General features: G+C 40.9%; 1 protein-coding gene and 1 non-coding gene across 3 annotated transcripts; both read left to right on the top strand.

The window, feature by feature from the left end:
* Positions 1 to 301: 301 nt before the first annotated feature.
* On the top strand, positions 302 to 14,826 carry LOC107826231 (uncharacterized). Of its 2 annotated transcripts, none has more exons than XM_075256382.1 (9): positions 302 to 613; positions 9,973 to 10,083; positions 11,045 to 11,118; positions 11,420 to 11,522; positions 12,565 to 12,615; positions 13,240 to 13,390; positions 13,536 to 13,674; positions 14,371 to 14,476; positions 14,572 to 14,826. In XM_075256382.1, the coding sequence occupies exons 1-9, from the start codon at positions 430 to 432 to the stop codon at positions 14,727 to 14,729; spliced, it is 1,077 nt and encodes a 358-aa protein (XP_075112483.1). In that variant the 5' UTR covers positions 302 to 429; the 3' UTR covers positions 14,730 to 14,826. The 2 variants fall into 2 exon arrangements, with proteins under 2 accessions (XP_075112483.1, XP_075112484.1); XM_075256383.1 differs by having other exon boundaries at positions 14,569 to 14,826.
* On the top strand, positions 7,769 to 7,875 carry LOC142182368 (small nucleolar RNA R71). The gene has a single exon (XR_012711204.1). It is a non-coding gene; the product is annotated as a small nucleolar RNA R71 (small nucleolar RNA).
* Positions 14,827 to 17,237: the final 2,411 nt, after the last annotated feature.

Genomic DNA, 17,237 nt, shown 5'->3' with positions numbered 1-17,237 from the left:
TTTTCACTTTTTTTTTTGGAATTTTACAATTCTTATGTCCAAACGCCCGCTTAATCACCCTATTTCATGTAAATCATAAGCTATTAATAATTTGCATAATTTTGTCGTTATGAATAACTTATTTTTGAAATGCAGAGTTATTTATATATACTGCAATATAATTATTTGTTTTACGATCAATATAATTTAATTATGTAATTTTCTTACTAGTTATTCTAGATTATCCATGAATATAATTGAGACAGTTGCTACTATTACTTTTTTAAATGATCTAGTTGTGTAAATATTTTTATTCCAAATACAAATTTGAACTCTTTTTCTTACATTGGGGTTTTAGTTTTAACTTACGAGGAACAGCGTAGCCGGAGAGAACTAACGGAGCTACAAAGAGTGGCTGCGGCGTTTACATCAGTTTTGCAGTGTGATTCAATGGAGCGCGAAGAAGGTGGGCAGCAGCAGCGTACATCGTCGTTTCCACCGTCACCATCCTCGTCACCGGTAGTCAGCTGTTGGGTGGAGGAGCAAGTGATGAGCGAAGTTCACCTGGGCTGCCCTCCTAATCACTCCGGTCCCCATGTCTCCCATTTTACGATCTCGTTACCACCTCACGACGGTAATTCGAATTTCCTCTTTTACTTCTTCAATTCAAATTTCATACTATGTTCTAGCAGAATTATGAAATTGATTTATTTCTACTTGTTTTTACGATAATATACTACCTGCTGAGTTTTTTTAATATAAATATTTGATATAATATATCATAGATGTTGTGTGTCTGCTGCAAGTTAAAGATACTTTTCAGCTAGGTGGATTTTCTGATCCTAACAAGCAGTACAGTAACAAGTGATGAAATTAACTCGCCTGCTGGCCTCTTATAGGAACTGAAACACTATTTGTTTGTTGTTAGAATACGCCTAAAATGTCTGAAGTGATTACAGAAGCTTGCTGATCACGCCCAACTATGCCTTATAAAAGGACAATGCGGACGTTGCAAATATAACCTGAGTATTTATGCCCAGAGTCGAATCCACAGAGAATTAACCTATCAATTACTTTCGTTGGACTTACTAAATTCTTTAGAATCAACTTCCCCAAACGATTCAAGTGCCCTTAGATCCATCCAACTCTATGGCTGAAAATATGACCACCTTATTGATACAAATGAGTATACTCACCAAAAAGGTGGAAGAGTCAGGGCAGAAGCAGCAGGTACACACGTAGATACTACCAATGGGGGTTTGTGCGCATCTTGCATTAGTCAGCCAATCGGTAACCAATGGAATGCAGAACATGATCATCACCACTACCCTGAAGACATGAATTATGTGTCTAATTATGGAGGCCAGAGACAGGGTGGTCAGAATTGGGGCCAGCAAAATCAGCAATACAGGCCAGTCCATCCACAGTTCAACAATGGAAACATGGGAGGTATGAGACCCCCTAACAATATGGCACCTTACCCAAGGCCACATGGATATAATAATCAGAATCAGCAGCAGGGGTATCACCCTCCTCAGCAGCAGCATGGTGGAAGGCAGGAAGATGGATTTGCTAGACTTGAGGCAATGATTGCAGTAGGTTATTGGGTCTAATGCAAATATTAATGAGAGAGTGGATGCACATGATGCAGCAATCAAGAATATTGAAGTGCAGGCGGGCCAAATTTCTATGTCTCTGAACAATCGTCCTCATGGGACACTACCTACAGACACCCAGATAAATCCAAAAGATCAAGGCCCAAAGCAGCTGATGGCGGTAATCTTGAGGAAGCGCCATGGTATGCAGACTTTGCAAATTACCTGGCCTGCGGTATAGTTCCCTATGACCTTTCATCTGTACAAAAGAAAAAGTTTTATCGTGACTGCCGCATGTATTATTGGGATGAGCCTTACCTGTTTAGAATTTGTGTTGACAATATGATCCGGAGGTGTGTCCACGAGATAGAACAATCTTTTGTTTTGCAGGCTTGTCACGCATCGGCTTATGGAGGACATTTTGGAGGGGTCAGGACAGCTGCGAAAGTGCTTGAGGCCGGATTCTTTTGACCAACAGTGTTTAAAGATGTGCACCAATGGGTGAAGGGCTGCAATGAATGTCAGCGGACCGGGAACATTTCCCGTCGCCATGAGATGCCCATGAACCCAATTCAAGAGGTGGAAGTGTTTGATGTCTGGGGGATTGACTTCATGGGTCCCTTCATCAGCTCCTATGACAATAAGTACATACTTATTGTTGTGGATTACATGTCCAAATGGGTAGAAGCTGCAGCGTTGCCCATTAATAATGCAAGAGTGGTGGTGGGGTTTTTGAAGAAGAACATATTCACCAGATTTGGGACACCAAGAGCGATTATCAGTGACGGAGGCACTCACTTCTGTAATAGAGCTTTCGAGAAGTTGCTTGCAAAGTATGATGTACGCCACAAGGTGGCTACCCCTTATCACCCGCAAACTAGTGGGCAGGTTGAAGTGTCCAACAGAGAGATAAAGAGTGTGCTAACCAAGACTGTGAACGCCACAAGAACTGATTGGGCGAAAAAGTTAGATGATGCACTCTGGGCCTATAGAACTGCTTTTAAAACACCGATTGGTATGCCACCATATAAGTTGGTGTTCGGGAAGGCCTGCCATTTGCCAGTGGAACTTGAACATAGAGCGTGGTGGGCACTGAAACAGCTGAATCTAGACATCGAGGCTGCGGGCACAACGAGAATCACAGAATTGCATGAGCTCGACGAGTTCAGACATCTTGCTTTTGAGAGCACAAGGTTGTACAAGGAAAGAATGAAGAGGTTGCACGACAAGAACATTGTGGAGCGAAATTTCAATCCTGGAGATATGGTGTTGCTTTATAACTCACGATTAAGGCTATTTCCGGGTAAACTCAGGTCATGATGGTCTGGACCTTTTAGAGTGGTCGAAGTTTTCCCTTCAGGTGCTGTCGAGATTGCCACAGAGAAAGACTCTCGTACATTTAGAGTCAATGGGCAGAGATTGAAGGGAAAACTTCGACCACTCTAAATGGTCAAGACCATCGTGACCTGAGTTTACCCGGAAATAGCCTTAATCGTGAGTTATAAAGCAACACCATATCTCCAGAATTGAAATTTCGCTCCACAATGTTCTTGTCGTGCAACCTCTTCATTCTTTCCTTGTACAACCTTGTGCTCTCAAAAGCAAGATGTCTGAACTCGTCGAGCTCATGCAATTCTGTGATTCTCGTTGTGCCCGCAGCCTCGATGTCTAGATTCAGCTGTTTCAGTGCCCACCACGCTCTATGTTCAAGTTCCACTGGCAAATGGCAGGCCTTCCCGAACACCAACTTATATGGTGGCATACCAATCGGTGTTTTAAAAGCAGTTCTATAGGCCCAGAGTGCATCATCTAACTTTTTCGCCCAATCAGTTCTTGTGGCGTTCACAGTCTTGGTTAGCACACTCTTTATCTCTCTGTTGGACACTTCAACCTGCCCACTAGTTTGCGGGTGATAAGGGGTAGCCACCTTGTGGCGTACATCATACTTTGCAAGCAACTTCTCGAAAGCTCTATTACAGAAGTGAGTGCCTCCGTCACTGATAATCGCTCTTGGTGTCCCAAATCTGGTGAATATGTTCTTCTTCAAAAACCCCACCACCACTCTTGCATCATTAGTGGGCAACGCTGCAGCTTCTACCCATTTGGACACGTAATCCACAGCAACAAGTATGTACTTATTGCCATAGGAGCTGATGAAGGGACCCATGAAGTCAATCCCCCAGACATCAAACACTTCCACCTCTTGAATTGGGTTCATGGGCATCTCATGGCGACGGGAAATGTTCCCGGTCCGCTGACATTCATTGCAGCCCTTCACCCATTGGTGCGCATCTTTAAACACTATTGGACAAAAGAATCCGGCCTCAAGCACTTTCGCAGCTGTCTTGACCCCTCCAAAATGTCCTCCATAAGCCGATGCGTGACAAGCCTGCAAAACAGAAGATTGTTCTATCTCGGGGACACACCTCCGGATCATATTGTCAACACAAATTCTAAACAGGTAAGGCTCATCCCAATAATACATGCGGCAGTCACGATAAAACTTTTTCTTTTGTACAGATGAAAGGTCATAGGGAACTATACCGCAGGCCAGGTAATTTGCAAAGTCTGCATACCATGGCGCTTCCTCAAGATTAGTAGCGAGCAGCTGCTCGTCTGGAAAGGTTTCCAGAATATCTTCAACCTCAACTGCATTTTCAGCTCCCTCAAGTCGTGATAGATGATCAACGACTTGATTCTCTGTGCCCTTACGGTCACGAATTTCAAGGTCGAATTCTTGCAGCAGCAACACCCAACGAATCAGGCGCGGCTTAGACTCCTTCTTCTCAATCAAGTACCCGAGAGCTGCACGATCAGTGTATACAATTACCTTAGAACCAATCAGATATGATCTGAACTTGTCGAAAGCAAACACCACAGCCAACATCTCCTTCTCAGTCACAGTATAGTTCAGCTGGGCTCCACTCAGCGTTCTACTAGCATAGTAGATTGGATGCATCAACTTGTCCTTCCGCTGTCCCAGCACTGCCCCCACTGCGTAGTCACTGGCATCACACATGAGTTCGAATGGTTGCTCCCAGTTGGGGGCAACAATGATAGGTGTTGTGACCAGTCTCTTTTTCAGCTCCTCGAATGCTACCCTGCAATCATCATTAAACAAGAAAGGGTGATCTTTTTCTAACAACTTACAGAGAGGGTTGGTAATTTTTGAGAAGTCTTTTATGAATCTCCGGTAGAAACCGACATGCCCAAGGAAGCTTCTGATTGCTTTGACTGAAGTTGGAGGAGGTAGCTTTGCTATTACATCCACTTTAGCACGATCCACCTCAATTCCTTTGCTTGACACCCGGTGCCCCAAGACTATGCCTTCTTGTACCATGAAGTGGCACTTCTCCCAGTTCAGAACCAAGTTAGTCTCGATACACCGTTTCAGCAAACGTGTCAGATTTATCAGGCACTCATCAAATGAATTCCCCACCACTGAGAAGTCATCCATGAACACCTCCATTATGTCCTCTACCATGTCAGTGAATATGGCCATCATGCACCGTTGGAATGTGGCGGGTGCGTTGCATAGGCCAAAGGGTATCCTCCAAAAGGCATAAATGCCATAAGGGCAAGTGAAAGAGGTCTTCTCTCTGTCCTCCGGTGCAATGGAGATCTGGTTGCATCCTGAGTACCCTTCCAGAAAATAGAAGTGTGACCTCCCTGCCAGTCTATCTAACATCTGATCAATGAAGGGAAGTGGGAAGTGGTCTTTCCGGGTGGCTAGATTTAGCTTTCTATAATCCATGCAAATTCTCCAGCCCGTGACTGTTCTTGTAGAGATCAATTCATTGTTATCATTCTTAACTACCGTCATACCACCCTTTTTAGGTACACATTGAACTGGGCTAACCCAGCTGTTGTCAGAGATTGGGAAGATAATTCCCGCGTCTAACCACTTTATTACTTCCTTCTTCACCACTTCCTTCATGTTAGGGTTCAGCCTTCTTTGGTGTTCCCTGGAAGGTTTGTGTCCCTCTTCCAGTAGAATTTTGTGCATACAGTAGGCGGGGCTGATCCCCTTTATGTCTGTCATAGTCCACCCAATGGCAGTCTTGCACTCCTTAAGTACCTGCAAGAGTTGTTGCGCCTGCACATCTAACAAACTAGATGAGATAATAACAGGTAATGTGGAGTTAGGTCCAAGGAATTCATACCTGAGATGGTTGGGCAATGGCTTTAACTCCAGCTTTGGTGGTTCTTCGATAGATGGCTTGGCTGGAGGAGTCTCTCGATTTTCCAAGTGCAAGGGCTCAAATTCTAGAGTTGTATCCCAGAACCCTCTACCTTCTAATGCCAACACCCATTCCGCCAGTTCCTCTCCATTCACCTCATCCAAATTCATTAAACATGCAGCAAGGGGGTCCTCAATGGTTAGCACCTCATCATCAGTCTCTACGATTACATCCACGGCATCAATAAGAGAACAATTGGCGAATTCACTTGGTCGCCTCATAGATTTCTGCACATTGAATGTTATCTCCTCATCGTTCAATCTCATCTTGAGCTCCCCGGTTTCACAATGAATGAGAGCTCTCCCTATGGCCAAGAATGGTCTTCCCAAAATTATGGGAATCTCTTCATCCACTCTGCAGTCTAAGATCACAAAATCTGCAGGGAACACAAATTTTCCTACCTGAATTAGCACATCATCCAGTATACCAGAGGGTCGTTTCACTGTCCTGTCAGCCAGCTGCAACAACATAGAGGTGGGTCTAGCTCTTCCAATGCCCAGCCTCTTGTAAATCGCCAGGGGCATAAGATTGATGCTGGCCCCTAGATCACACAGTGCTTTAGCAAAAGCAAAATTACCAATAGTGCATGGAATTGTAAAGCTCCCTGGGTCAGACAACTTTTCTGCAATTGGTCTAGTCACCACTGCACTACATGTCTGAGTAAGAGTAACTGTGGCCAAGTCTTGGAAATCAAACTTTCGGGACATCAAGTCCTTCATCATTTTTGCATACCCAGGCATCTCCTTCAAAGCTTCAATCAATGGTATGTTTACCTGGATTTGTTACAGCATTTCGAAGAACTTCTTGTATTGTTCCTCCTTTTGGTACTTAGCCAGCCTCTGAGGAAAAGGTGCAGGAGGTCTCTTCTTCCCAATCAACTAATATTGATCCTTATCAGCTGCTACATCAACTACTGGTTCCTGGATTGTCTCAGCTTCTTTCTCGGTCGCATTCTGAATGCTATTTTCTTCCCGGGCAGGCTGGACTGGCACCTCTGTCAGTTTCGTTGACTCATCCAGCTCAATGGGCACTGGTATAAGTGTCTCAGCTTGTCTAGTTTCTCGAGCCCTCTCTTGCTCTACATCCAGATATCTGCCATTACGTAGACTTACCGCCATCAGGTGCTTTGGGCCTTGATCTTTTGGATTTATCTGGGTGTCTGCAGGTAGTGTCCCATGAGGACGATTGTTCAGAGACATAGAAATTTGGCCCGCCTGCACTTCAATATTCTTGATTGCTGCATCATGTGCATCCACTCTCTCATTAATATTTGCATTAGACCCAATAACCTGCTGCATCATTGCCTCAAGTCTAGCAAACCCATCTTCCTGCCTTCCACCATGCTGCTGCTGAGGAGGGTGATACCCCTGCTGCTGATTCTGATTATTATATCCCTGTGGCCTTGGGTAAGGTGCCATATTGTTAGGGGGTCTCATACCTCCCATGTTTCCATTGTTGAACTGTGGATGGACTGGCCTGTATTGCTGATTTTGCTGGCCCCAATTCTGACCACCCTGTCTCTGGCCTCCATAATTAGACACATAATTCATGTCTTCAGGGTAGTGGTGATGATCATGTTCTGCATTCCATTGGTTACCGATTGGCTGACTAACGCAAGATGCGCACAAGCCCCCATTGGTAGTATCTACGATGTGTACCTGCTGCTTCTGCCCTGACTCTTCCACCTTTTTGGTGAGTATACTCATCTGTGTCAATAAGGTGGCCATATTTTCAGCCATAGAGTTGGATGGATCTAAGGGCACTGAGTGAACCACTGGAGTGATAGGTGCATTCCTGGTTGTCCATCCCGAATTTTGTGCCATCTTGTCAAGCAGACTCTGGCCTTCTCTCCATGTTTTGCTCAAAAATGCTCCACCAGCTGAAGCATCAACAATGTTCTTCACGCTATCTGACAATCCCATGTAAAACCGCTGCCCCAACATCAGATCTGGAATACCATGGTGCGGGCATATAACCAGCATCCCTTTAAAGCGCTCCCATGTTTCATGCAGTGTCTCCATTGGTCTCTGTTTAAAACTCAAAATTTCATCAATTTGTTGAGCAGTCTTATTGGGTGGGTGGAACTTGTTATGGAATTGCCTGACTAACTCATCCCAAGTTGTTATAGAATTTATGGGAAGTGAGTTTAGCCAAGTCTGGGCAGCTCTTGTCACTGAGAATGGAAACAATAACAGCTTGATTGCTTCAGGAGTTACGTTGGGCTGCCTTTGGGTTTTGCAGATAGAGAGGAAGTTCTTCAAGTGCTGCTGAGGATCTTCGACTTGCGACCCCGAAAATAGTCCCTTGTTCTGCAACAAGTGCAACATGTTATTCGTAATTTGGAATGACTCAGCTTGTATCTGCGGAACTACAATGGTTGTGGACAGATTTTCAGCTGTGGGTTGTGCCCAGTCATAGAGAGCAGCCTCTGGCACTATTGGTACCGCTAGGTTTTCCTCGTGATCCCCCATGACTGTTTCGAATTGTGCAGTTGTTGGTTGTTTTTCCGATTAGCCCGATTCAAGGCCTTGAAAACTTTCTCGGGATCTGATAACGCTTCAAATACTTCACCAGATCTCGATGAGTTTCTAGGCATGCACCTGTGCAACCAAGTCAACAAACGTTAAAATTTCAATGTAAAAATTGGGTATAGAGAAAAAATGACTACAATAAGAATTTTTGTACTTCTTTCAATTGTAATTGATAACACCGTTAATTCCCCGGCAACGGTGCCAAAAATTTGATCACGCGCAACTATGCCTTATAAAAGGACAATGCGGACGTTGCAAATATAACCTGAGTATTTATGCCCAGAGTCGAATCCACAGAGAATTAACCTATCAATTACTTTCGTTGGACTTACTAAATTCTTTAGAATTAACTTCCCCAAACGTTGTGAATAACAGTTGATGGTATATTTAATAACTAAGATTGAAAGTCAATAAACAGTTGTAAACTAAATATGCTTAAGTTGTAAACAATAATGAGAAGGTTCTAAGGTAGTGATTTCCCCTATTGATGGAATCCCTTCTATTTATGTTTCATATAGATTTACCAACACATTCTCTATCAACCATGAACACTCTTTTTACCGTGAATCTCTCCCGAGTAATCACGATAATTTACTAGACGCACTCTCCCGAGATACGCTAGCTGGCTTTGTTTATTACAGTTCACTTTAGATTGCACCCAAGATTTCGTTATCCCTAATCCCGCCTTTAAACCCGCAGTTATAGATCCCTCTTATACTTTGGAAGTGATGTTGTTCAACAATTACCTAAATATGCACTCTCTCCCGAGTTATGCATACTAAATAGGCACAGCTAATTGAGGATCCTGTCAATTAACTACAACAAACACGTAGTTGAACAAATAGAGATTAAACTGGCAAACTATATTAACATAATCAAGAAGTTCATCCTTCAATAGGTTCCATCAAAACCCCAGACAAAGGATTTAGCTACTCATGACAATGGGTAAATAAACTATGAAAATATTCATGATCAAAATTGCCAGAAAAATAAAGAAAAGAAGAAAATATGATGTTTTGGGTGATCTCTCACACTTGTTTTTCTTGCCAAAGTACTCTAAAAACATTCCATGCCTCCCTTGGGCGAGTTCTATTGTTTAATATAGGGTTTTGGGCTAAAAATCTCGTGTTTTGCACTTCAGTCCCTCAATTTTCCGCTTTCTATCGCGGTCCTACCGCGGTTACGCCAGGACCGCGGCCAACTAGCCTCTCAGAATCCGCAACAGCCTTCTGCCGCGGTCCGACCGCGGTTACGCCGGGACCGCGGTAGTCCTTCTCCAGTTCTGGTTTTGCTGCCTTCGCGTGGTGCACTTAGCGGATATTGTAAGATTGGCCTCTTTTTCTCCGTAATTGATCCCAAAGTACTCCATAGACTGCTTTTATTGTATATAGCCTGCATAGCATGAAAAACACTAATCAGAGCATTTTGTTATCACTTTTTACCATAAAAACTATACAAGAAGGTGGTTCTTTAGGGCCTAATTATAGTCCAATTCACCTATTATCACTTGCTTTAGTGGATGTACATATTGGGACTTCTCTTTGTAACACATGACAGGATGAAGTAGGATCTCGATTCCTCATGAAAACATTATTCAAAGAGTTAGTGTTCTTTTCAACTTTGTAGATAATTCCACATCGAGACGACATACTGATGCAGTTGAAGATATATCAATTTCAACATCTACCAAGTTTGACTTGGATGAAGATGGTGATCTTATTCTAACACGACGCAAAAGTAAGTTATCTGCACCTCAAAATTAAGGCTTTCATCAAGAACTCTCCTTTGCGTGTGCATATTTGTCCACCATACCCAATAATATAATGAATCCTTCTTTTCAGCACTTTCATTTGCTTTTGTACTTTTTAAGTAATTGGGTTTCACCTTAATTTTTGGCAGTCCTTTCATCTATTTTACGGAGTACCAGTTTTTTTCAATGTCAACATGTGTTGGTTTATGAGCTTTTCATCTAGGTGCATACACTTTGACGTTCTTTCATCCGCTTTTGAGATCTAATTAGTGTTACTAATTAGAGATGGTATACCAATGGAAGTATACAAAAACATAAAAAATTGTGTTTAATGTGAACTTAAGCTGATTCAGCCTGTTTCTATTTTCCCCTCTTCAGAGAAGAGCGAACAAGAACAAAAATCATATCACATTGGAATTTCATGAGAAAATACTCCCTCCATCGCATACCTACTCTTTAATTTAGTCCATCTCAAAAAGAATGACCTCTTTGCTCAATCTCAAAATGTACAATCTGGATAGAGTTTGATGTGTTAATGTTACTCTTCCAATTTAATTGAGCGCCATTACACTGCTTTCACGTATTCCATCCTTACTTCAAAATATCACCAACTAACTCTAATACCACAGCACACACTTTCTTCTCTTGATCTCCTCAGTAGTCAACCTAGCTCAGTTAATTCAGGAGAAAAAGTTCAGAGAAAGCACAAAGATTACCTAGATAAGAAGTGCATTTCTCTTTGTGGTATAATAATAAAATAGGGAATATTGGTTGAGTTTCCTAAATTAACCTTCAGATGAATGCTTTTAAGAAAGATGCACGTTTACTTGGCTTGAATAGTTAGATGGAGTCACTGATTATGAACCCAAGCTCCTCATCGCTCCCTCCACCAACCATTTCAAATTAAATAGCCGTAGACGTAATGCGTCATTTTCCTTTTACTTGCAGAATCACCTAGCCATCATCTTGTTTTGACCATCCAGCACAATATCACTTCATCGATTCCTAGAGTTGGTTTGCAGGTAATCCAAAAATCTCCGCCTAAGTTGGTCCTTATATCTTGTCTTGTCTTCATCTATAATTTCTCCATTCAGCTTCTCTCTCCCCCATTTAAAGAGAGTACGTTATGAGCCTATGGCATTTCCTGTTGATGGCTTTTCTCCTCAATTTGTATGAGGGAATTAACTGAAAACTGTATGAGGCTATGAGCACGTCTTCTCTTTTCCTTTAGCGTAAATGTCAGTAATCACTATTGTCCTCATTAGGCTATCTCAAGTTTTGAGTGTTTTATGCTATTCATTTAGTTGTTTTTTTCCTGATCAGGTCTGGAGAGCTGAACTAGTACTTGCTGATTTTGTGTTGCATGTGATGTCTATGTCATCTGATTTTGATGAAGTTGTTGCGTTGGAGCTTGGGGCTGGTACAGGTGAGTTTCATCAGCTTTGATTTACTCTCTTCTGTTTGTAGTATCAGCTTTGGTACCTCTAATCGTTGCAAATTTCCCCATTAACCGAATGGTGATTCCAAGATCGGGTACTTGCCTGATAAAGGTTACCTTAAACGATAATAAGTAATTTAAAAATTAAAATGAAAAAGACAAAAATGAATTATCAATATTGCTTTTAAACTCAAGGAGAAAAAAGAAAATGAAATTTTCTTGTCATATTTTATTTCTATAGCTTTTCTTATATTTTGATGACCAGAATTCTGCTATTTCAACTTTGAAACTTGAGGAAAATTGGCCTAGCCTTCTACCTTTCTCCACTATGATCCCTAGCTTGACGCTTTTGCTTACGTTGCATGCACCTACCATACACGTGTTGTACTCCCTCTGTTTCTGAACCAAAGCCTTGGGCTAGGCAGCCCTTTTTTCTTAACCTTACAACAATAACAACTACCACACTCAATCCTAACTAGTTGAGGTGGGTATTATGTATCTCAGTATCCATTTTGCTCCATGTAGACCCATTTCATTTCTTAGTCATATTTGCATTTATTAATTAATGAACACCTAATCATATTGTGTGTCACCATGTTTATTAAACAATTATCAACAACACATCCATGGTTAAATGTTTATTTATTATGTTATAAATAAGAAGTACGTATGTGGGTCTTTATAAAAAAAAAGGGATACCTATGTGGGTTCAGTTGCAGGACCCAGATGTAAGGGCCCAGAGCCTATCGGGTACCTCTTATAGGAAGCCCTATCAGGATAAATAGCGATATCCTATTGGGTCCATAAGCATTTGGATCAGCTCAGGTATCCTTTTGGATTTAGAGTCATATGGTATTTGGTTAAACCTGCCCCACTTTCATCCCTACCACTGAATAACTGAAATTGTAGATTTCAACCATGCAGTCTTAAGGTTTTCTTTGCTTGTAATTGAATAATTTGCAGAATGAGCTCAAATTTGAAGAATTAGTATCTCCTATATGACAAGATATTCTTTCAATGTTTTTATCAGGGTTAGTTGGTATTTTGCTTGCCCGTGTTGCTAAAACCGTCTTCATAACAGGTATACAAGATTGAAATGCATAAGTTCTAACCTTTTCACCTGCTTAGTATTACCAGTGCTTTGTTTGGCATATATTAAAGTCTTGCATTAGTCACCATCAATGTTATGCTTTTGCCTTCCTTGTCTCTGAAGCTGTTGCTGTGATTATGTCAGTTGTCTATCATTAAGTTAAAATCCAAGTTTGGCATGCTTTTGTCACGTCTATTTGCTTAAGCCTAACTTGTATACGGTCGACCATGGTGATGAAGTACTTGACAACTGTGGAAAGTGGATCTTAATGCTGCTTTAGGTGGCTGCTTATTATTACTTCTTTTTCTGCAAGTATTTAAGTAAGACTGCACTTAATCTACCAATCAGCACTTCCCATGCCATATATTTAGGTGGTGAGAGCTCAATGCCTAGAAATGTTATTTTGTTAATGTAGGCCCTTAATGTTAGGCGAGCTGCTTAGTATTATCAATGCTTCATTTAACACATTTTGGAGTTTAAACCAGTCACCATCAGTTTTAGTGTTGTCTTTGTTGCTGTGGCTGTTGCTATGAACCGTCTATCCTTAAGTTAGAGCACTAAGGTTGGCATGCTTTTATCAAATTATCTGTTTAAGCCCTAATTTGTATGTGTCAGACCATGGTGACAAAGTACTCGAGAACTGTGAGAAAAATGTGAATCTTAATGCTGAAATATTCCTTGGCAAGGCTTCTGTTCACGTACGTGAACTTGATTGGAAAGATTCATGGCCTCCTCAAGAGGCGAAAACTTCACCATCCAAAGGAAGGTAATGATTGGTCTTTACTATAAGAGACAGCTAGAATTGCATCTCGACAAATCTTTAACCACCTTTTGCTGACCTTTTTTGGTTGGTTTGAACGGTGATAAACATTTGAATTAAGTACTAAAGCAGGTTAGCCATATTTGTCCAGGTACAGCTGGACCCAATCAGAAATCGAAGAACTCAAGAAAACTTCTTTGCTTCTAGCTGCTGATGTCATTTACAGCGATGACCTGACTGATGCATTTTTCAGCATCTTAGAGAAATTAATGTCAGACAACCCGGAGAAGGTACCTTGAATGAAGCTGGAGTACTCTGTACTTTCTTTTGTTTTGATGACAGTGGTACTGGGTCCAACTTGCACGTGCCTCAAGTAATCCATCAGGCGTTCCTACTACAACCCACAAGCATCACGACAAATTTTGATATGTTTTCTTCTTCATTTTGCGCCCTAAGATTATAACCAAGAAATAAAGATCTTTGGCAGAAAATTGAAATTAAATCAATAAGAAAGTGTGCTGTAAAATGAAAGCTCACCTTGTTGCTTCAAATGATGATGAAAACCAACCAAGAAGTTGGACATCAATTTATGAAGTTAGCTTGATAGCATGATATTTAGATATGGTTAGTAGGTCATTATATGAAATCAAACAAAATGAACCGGTTCATATTTCTCTGATGGTTCGGGAATTTTGAAACATTGTAAGGCGTTGAATATGCATAAAGAAAAGCGTAAAGTATCCTTAGTGGCGGCGTTGAGGCAACAAAATGTTTTGTCTTGCCATTTTGCCATTTTGGTTCTGCATGTTGGGTCCTGTGTTGCTTTTGGTACTTCCAGCTAGTCACTTGCCTAAGAAATTGCCACATTTTTTGTTTTCGTATTGATTCTCTAAAAGCTTTAAAGCATTATGTTGTTGGCACCTTTAAGAGTGAAAGATCATAAAAGCATAGTGATTGATTGGTTCTGGTATTGCCCTTCATTTCAGGTGCTATACTTGGCTCTTGAAAAGCGTTACAACTTCGCTCTTGATGATCTTGATGTTGTTGCAAATGGATATTCACACTTCCGCAGTTACCTGATCACTGAGGAAGGTAAGCAGGAAGCTGCAATTAGATAAAAGGTTCTTTTCACTTCTTATTGGTAGTTCGTCACGACTATACGTTTATGACATGCTACTATGCAGCAGATGATGCAGGAAGTAAGCAGCTTGATAGTGCATCCGAGCCCTTCTTTGTTGGCGAGCAGATTGATTTGAGATGCATTCCATGTTACGTGAGGGATTATAATAGAGGGAATGTCGTTGAAATTTGGAAAATTAAGTTAAATCATAGAGCACTCTTCTGAATTTCGGAAACACACTTATTGGTAACATTTATCTTCAGCGACTTACCTTAAGATTCGTTTTTGAGAGTAAAAGTCAGTACTAAATAGGCCTTGTGATTGCATTGCTATGAACTTCAAATTCATCTTCATGCTCTATAAGCATCAACTGTTACTTTTGCAAAACAGATTCGTAGACGTGCATGTGGTTTGTTCATGTGGAAAAAAAAAAGAGGCAGCAAACAAGCAATTTGCAGTGATAAATAACTCTAAGAATAGTAGAGGTTACAGAAATGTGGTTCTGACTTTTCGCAAAGTATTACCGATTTAGGCATCTGAAGAGGCGTCACATGCAATATTAGAATCTTTGAATGGTGTTGTTTCCATTTGAGAACCCACTTTATACCTTTAGCTAGTGCAAAAGCTAGGAAAAAGGTTTTCCAGTCATCTTTTTTCCTTTTTGGGGTGTTGTCGTTAGTCTCTAAGCTTAAGGGAAGTTAATTCCAAGTTTTCAACTATAGAAATAAAAGGCCTAAATAAAACAACTTGACGCTAACGCTGAAATATCTGCTTTTACTAAGTGCACCATGATTCATTAATCATTCCCTATCCAAACTTGTCCTGAAAGCTTCCTCTTCCCGGAGGCGGACCTATGTATAATATTGAAGGGCACCGGCCTTGATAAACCTCTACTGTAATATTGTATATATATATATATATATATATATATATATATATATATATGTGTATATATATATCTTGAAAATGATTAATTTAAATAACTTGACACCCTTAAATACTAAAAGCCTTTGCATGGCACTGGTTGAGCAGAGTATTGATTGTTCCCGTTCCGTTAACATCCTAGTCTGTCTCTACCTCCAATACACAAATAAATAATAAATAAATAAAGGAAAGAGGGAAGCCAAAGAAGAAAATATGTGCCAATGCATGTTGTCGAATGATAAAGTGTTGCTCCTACGTTTGTTGAACAACTGGAGCTGAAAATCCATTATATTATTCCAACAGCCGTTTTAGTGAGTTCTAGGTTCTAACCTTCCTCAAGTAATAATCTAAACAAAAAATTCGTTTATGTTACGATAAAAATCAAAATATGGTGGATGTCTACTCTTCCTCCATGATCTTTCTCTCAAATGGTTAATGACATATTCAATGACATATTTTCTTCACTTTTCATGCCTATATAAAGGCTTTGTAATAGATAGGAAAATACACACAATTTGAAGAAGAAAATCTCTTCCTTCTCTCTATCTCCATTTCTTGTTCATGTTTTACTAAATTGCTTTTATTTCCTTGTTCCATATTGCTACTTTGAGTTATATTTCATAACACGTTATCAGCACGAGTCTCTAACCAATTGTATATATATATCTACAAAAATTTTCCTACATCCGGAAAGATTACAATTAGAAGCCATACATATCATCACATGGTTAAATGTAAAGAGAAACTACATATGGTAAGTAATGAAATGTAAGAATGTATGATTATCTTATGCTTGTTGTAAGCACGTGATTTTGCTCCACGGACAATCACTCCAAAATACAATCATTGATTCCTCATTGTACAATTTTTGATTTTACGTGATATATGCTGGTAGTCGCTCGTTGGTTCTGTCCATTTTTCATTTTTATCTTATCAAGTAAAATACAAAATATGTATGTCATGTTAATTAAGCCATAATTCAGTCATTAAAAGAAAATTCACAAAATATGCGTCTTTTATTTTAGGCTGTGATTTAATCATTTAAAGAATTTGTAATACGTGTGTGATGATTGTGTTAAGTGTTGATTAGTGTGTGTTTTAAACTCATTTTAATTTAGTTGAATTTTAAAATTAGAAAACAAAGAAAAAGAGTGCAAATTATTTAGAAAATCGGATTGGGCCTATTTGTTTCAAAATTTTAAGACCCAAAAACAACCCAAACACAGGCTGCCCGGACACGGTCCAAACGACGTCGTTCTGTCCCGTCTAAGCTGGGCCGTTGATCTCGAGTGGATCGACGGCCAGGATTACACCCCCAGATCCATTTAACATAACCTGACCCAATAACCGGCTCAGCCCAGCCCCTCACTTAAACCAAACGACCCCGTTTAAATATCAAACGACCCCGTCTCATTTCTCACCATCAGATCCAAGCCGTTGAGATCATCTGATCTAACGGCTCAGGTCCAATCCCCCACTCCGTATATAAGCTTTCCCTCACACCCCACGCCCCCTATCCGAACCCCACCCTTCACTCGTCTCCTTCCCCAAGCCCTGAAACCCCAAACCCTAGCAGCCGCCCTAGGTTCCCTTTCACCAGAACCCGGCGGCATGAACGCCGGTGACCACCTCCTGAACACCCTAAGACCCCCTCGCTCTCCTGAACATGGATCCGTTACTCCCTAGCCTCAAATCACCTCCCATCGTCTCGAATCTGGATTTGAAGATTCGAGACAAAACTCGATCTATGCCAAACCACCCCATCTTCATACCAGACACTCCCCTGACCCTCCTCGTGACCAAACCAAG

Source organism: Nicotiana tabacum, chromosome 6, assembly GCF_000715075.1.
Source record: "Nicotiana tabacum cultivar K326 chromosome 6, ASM71507v2, whole genome shotgun sequence".
Classification (NCBI taxonomy): Eukaryota; Viridiplantae; Streptophyta; class Magnoliopsida; order Solanales; family Solanaceae; genus Nicotiana; species Nicotiana tabacum.
Note: the sequence above shows the minus strand (reverse complement) of the source record. Positions and strands in the feature narration are given on the sequence as shown.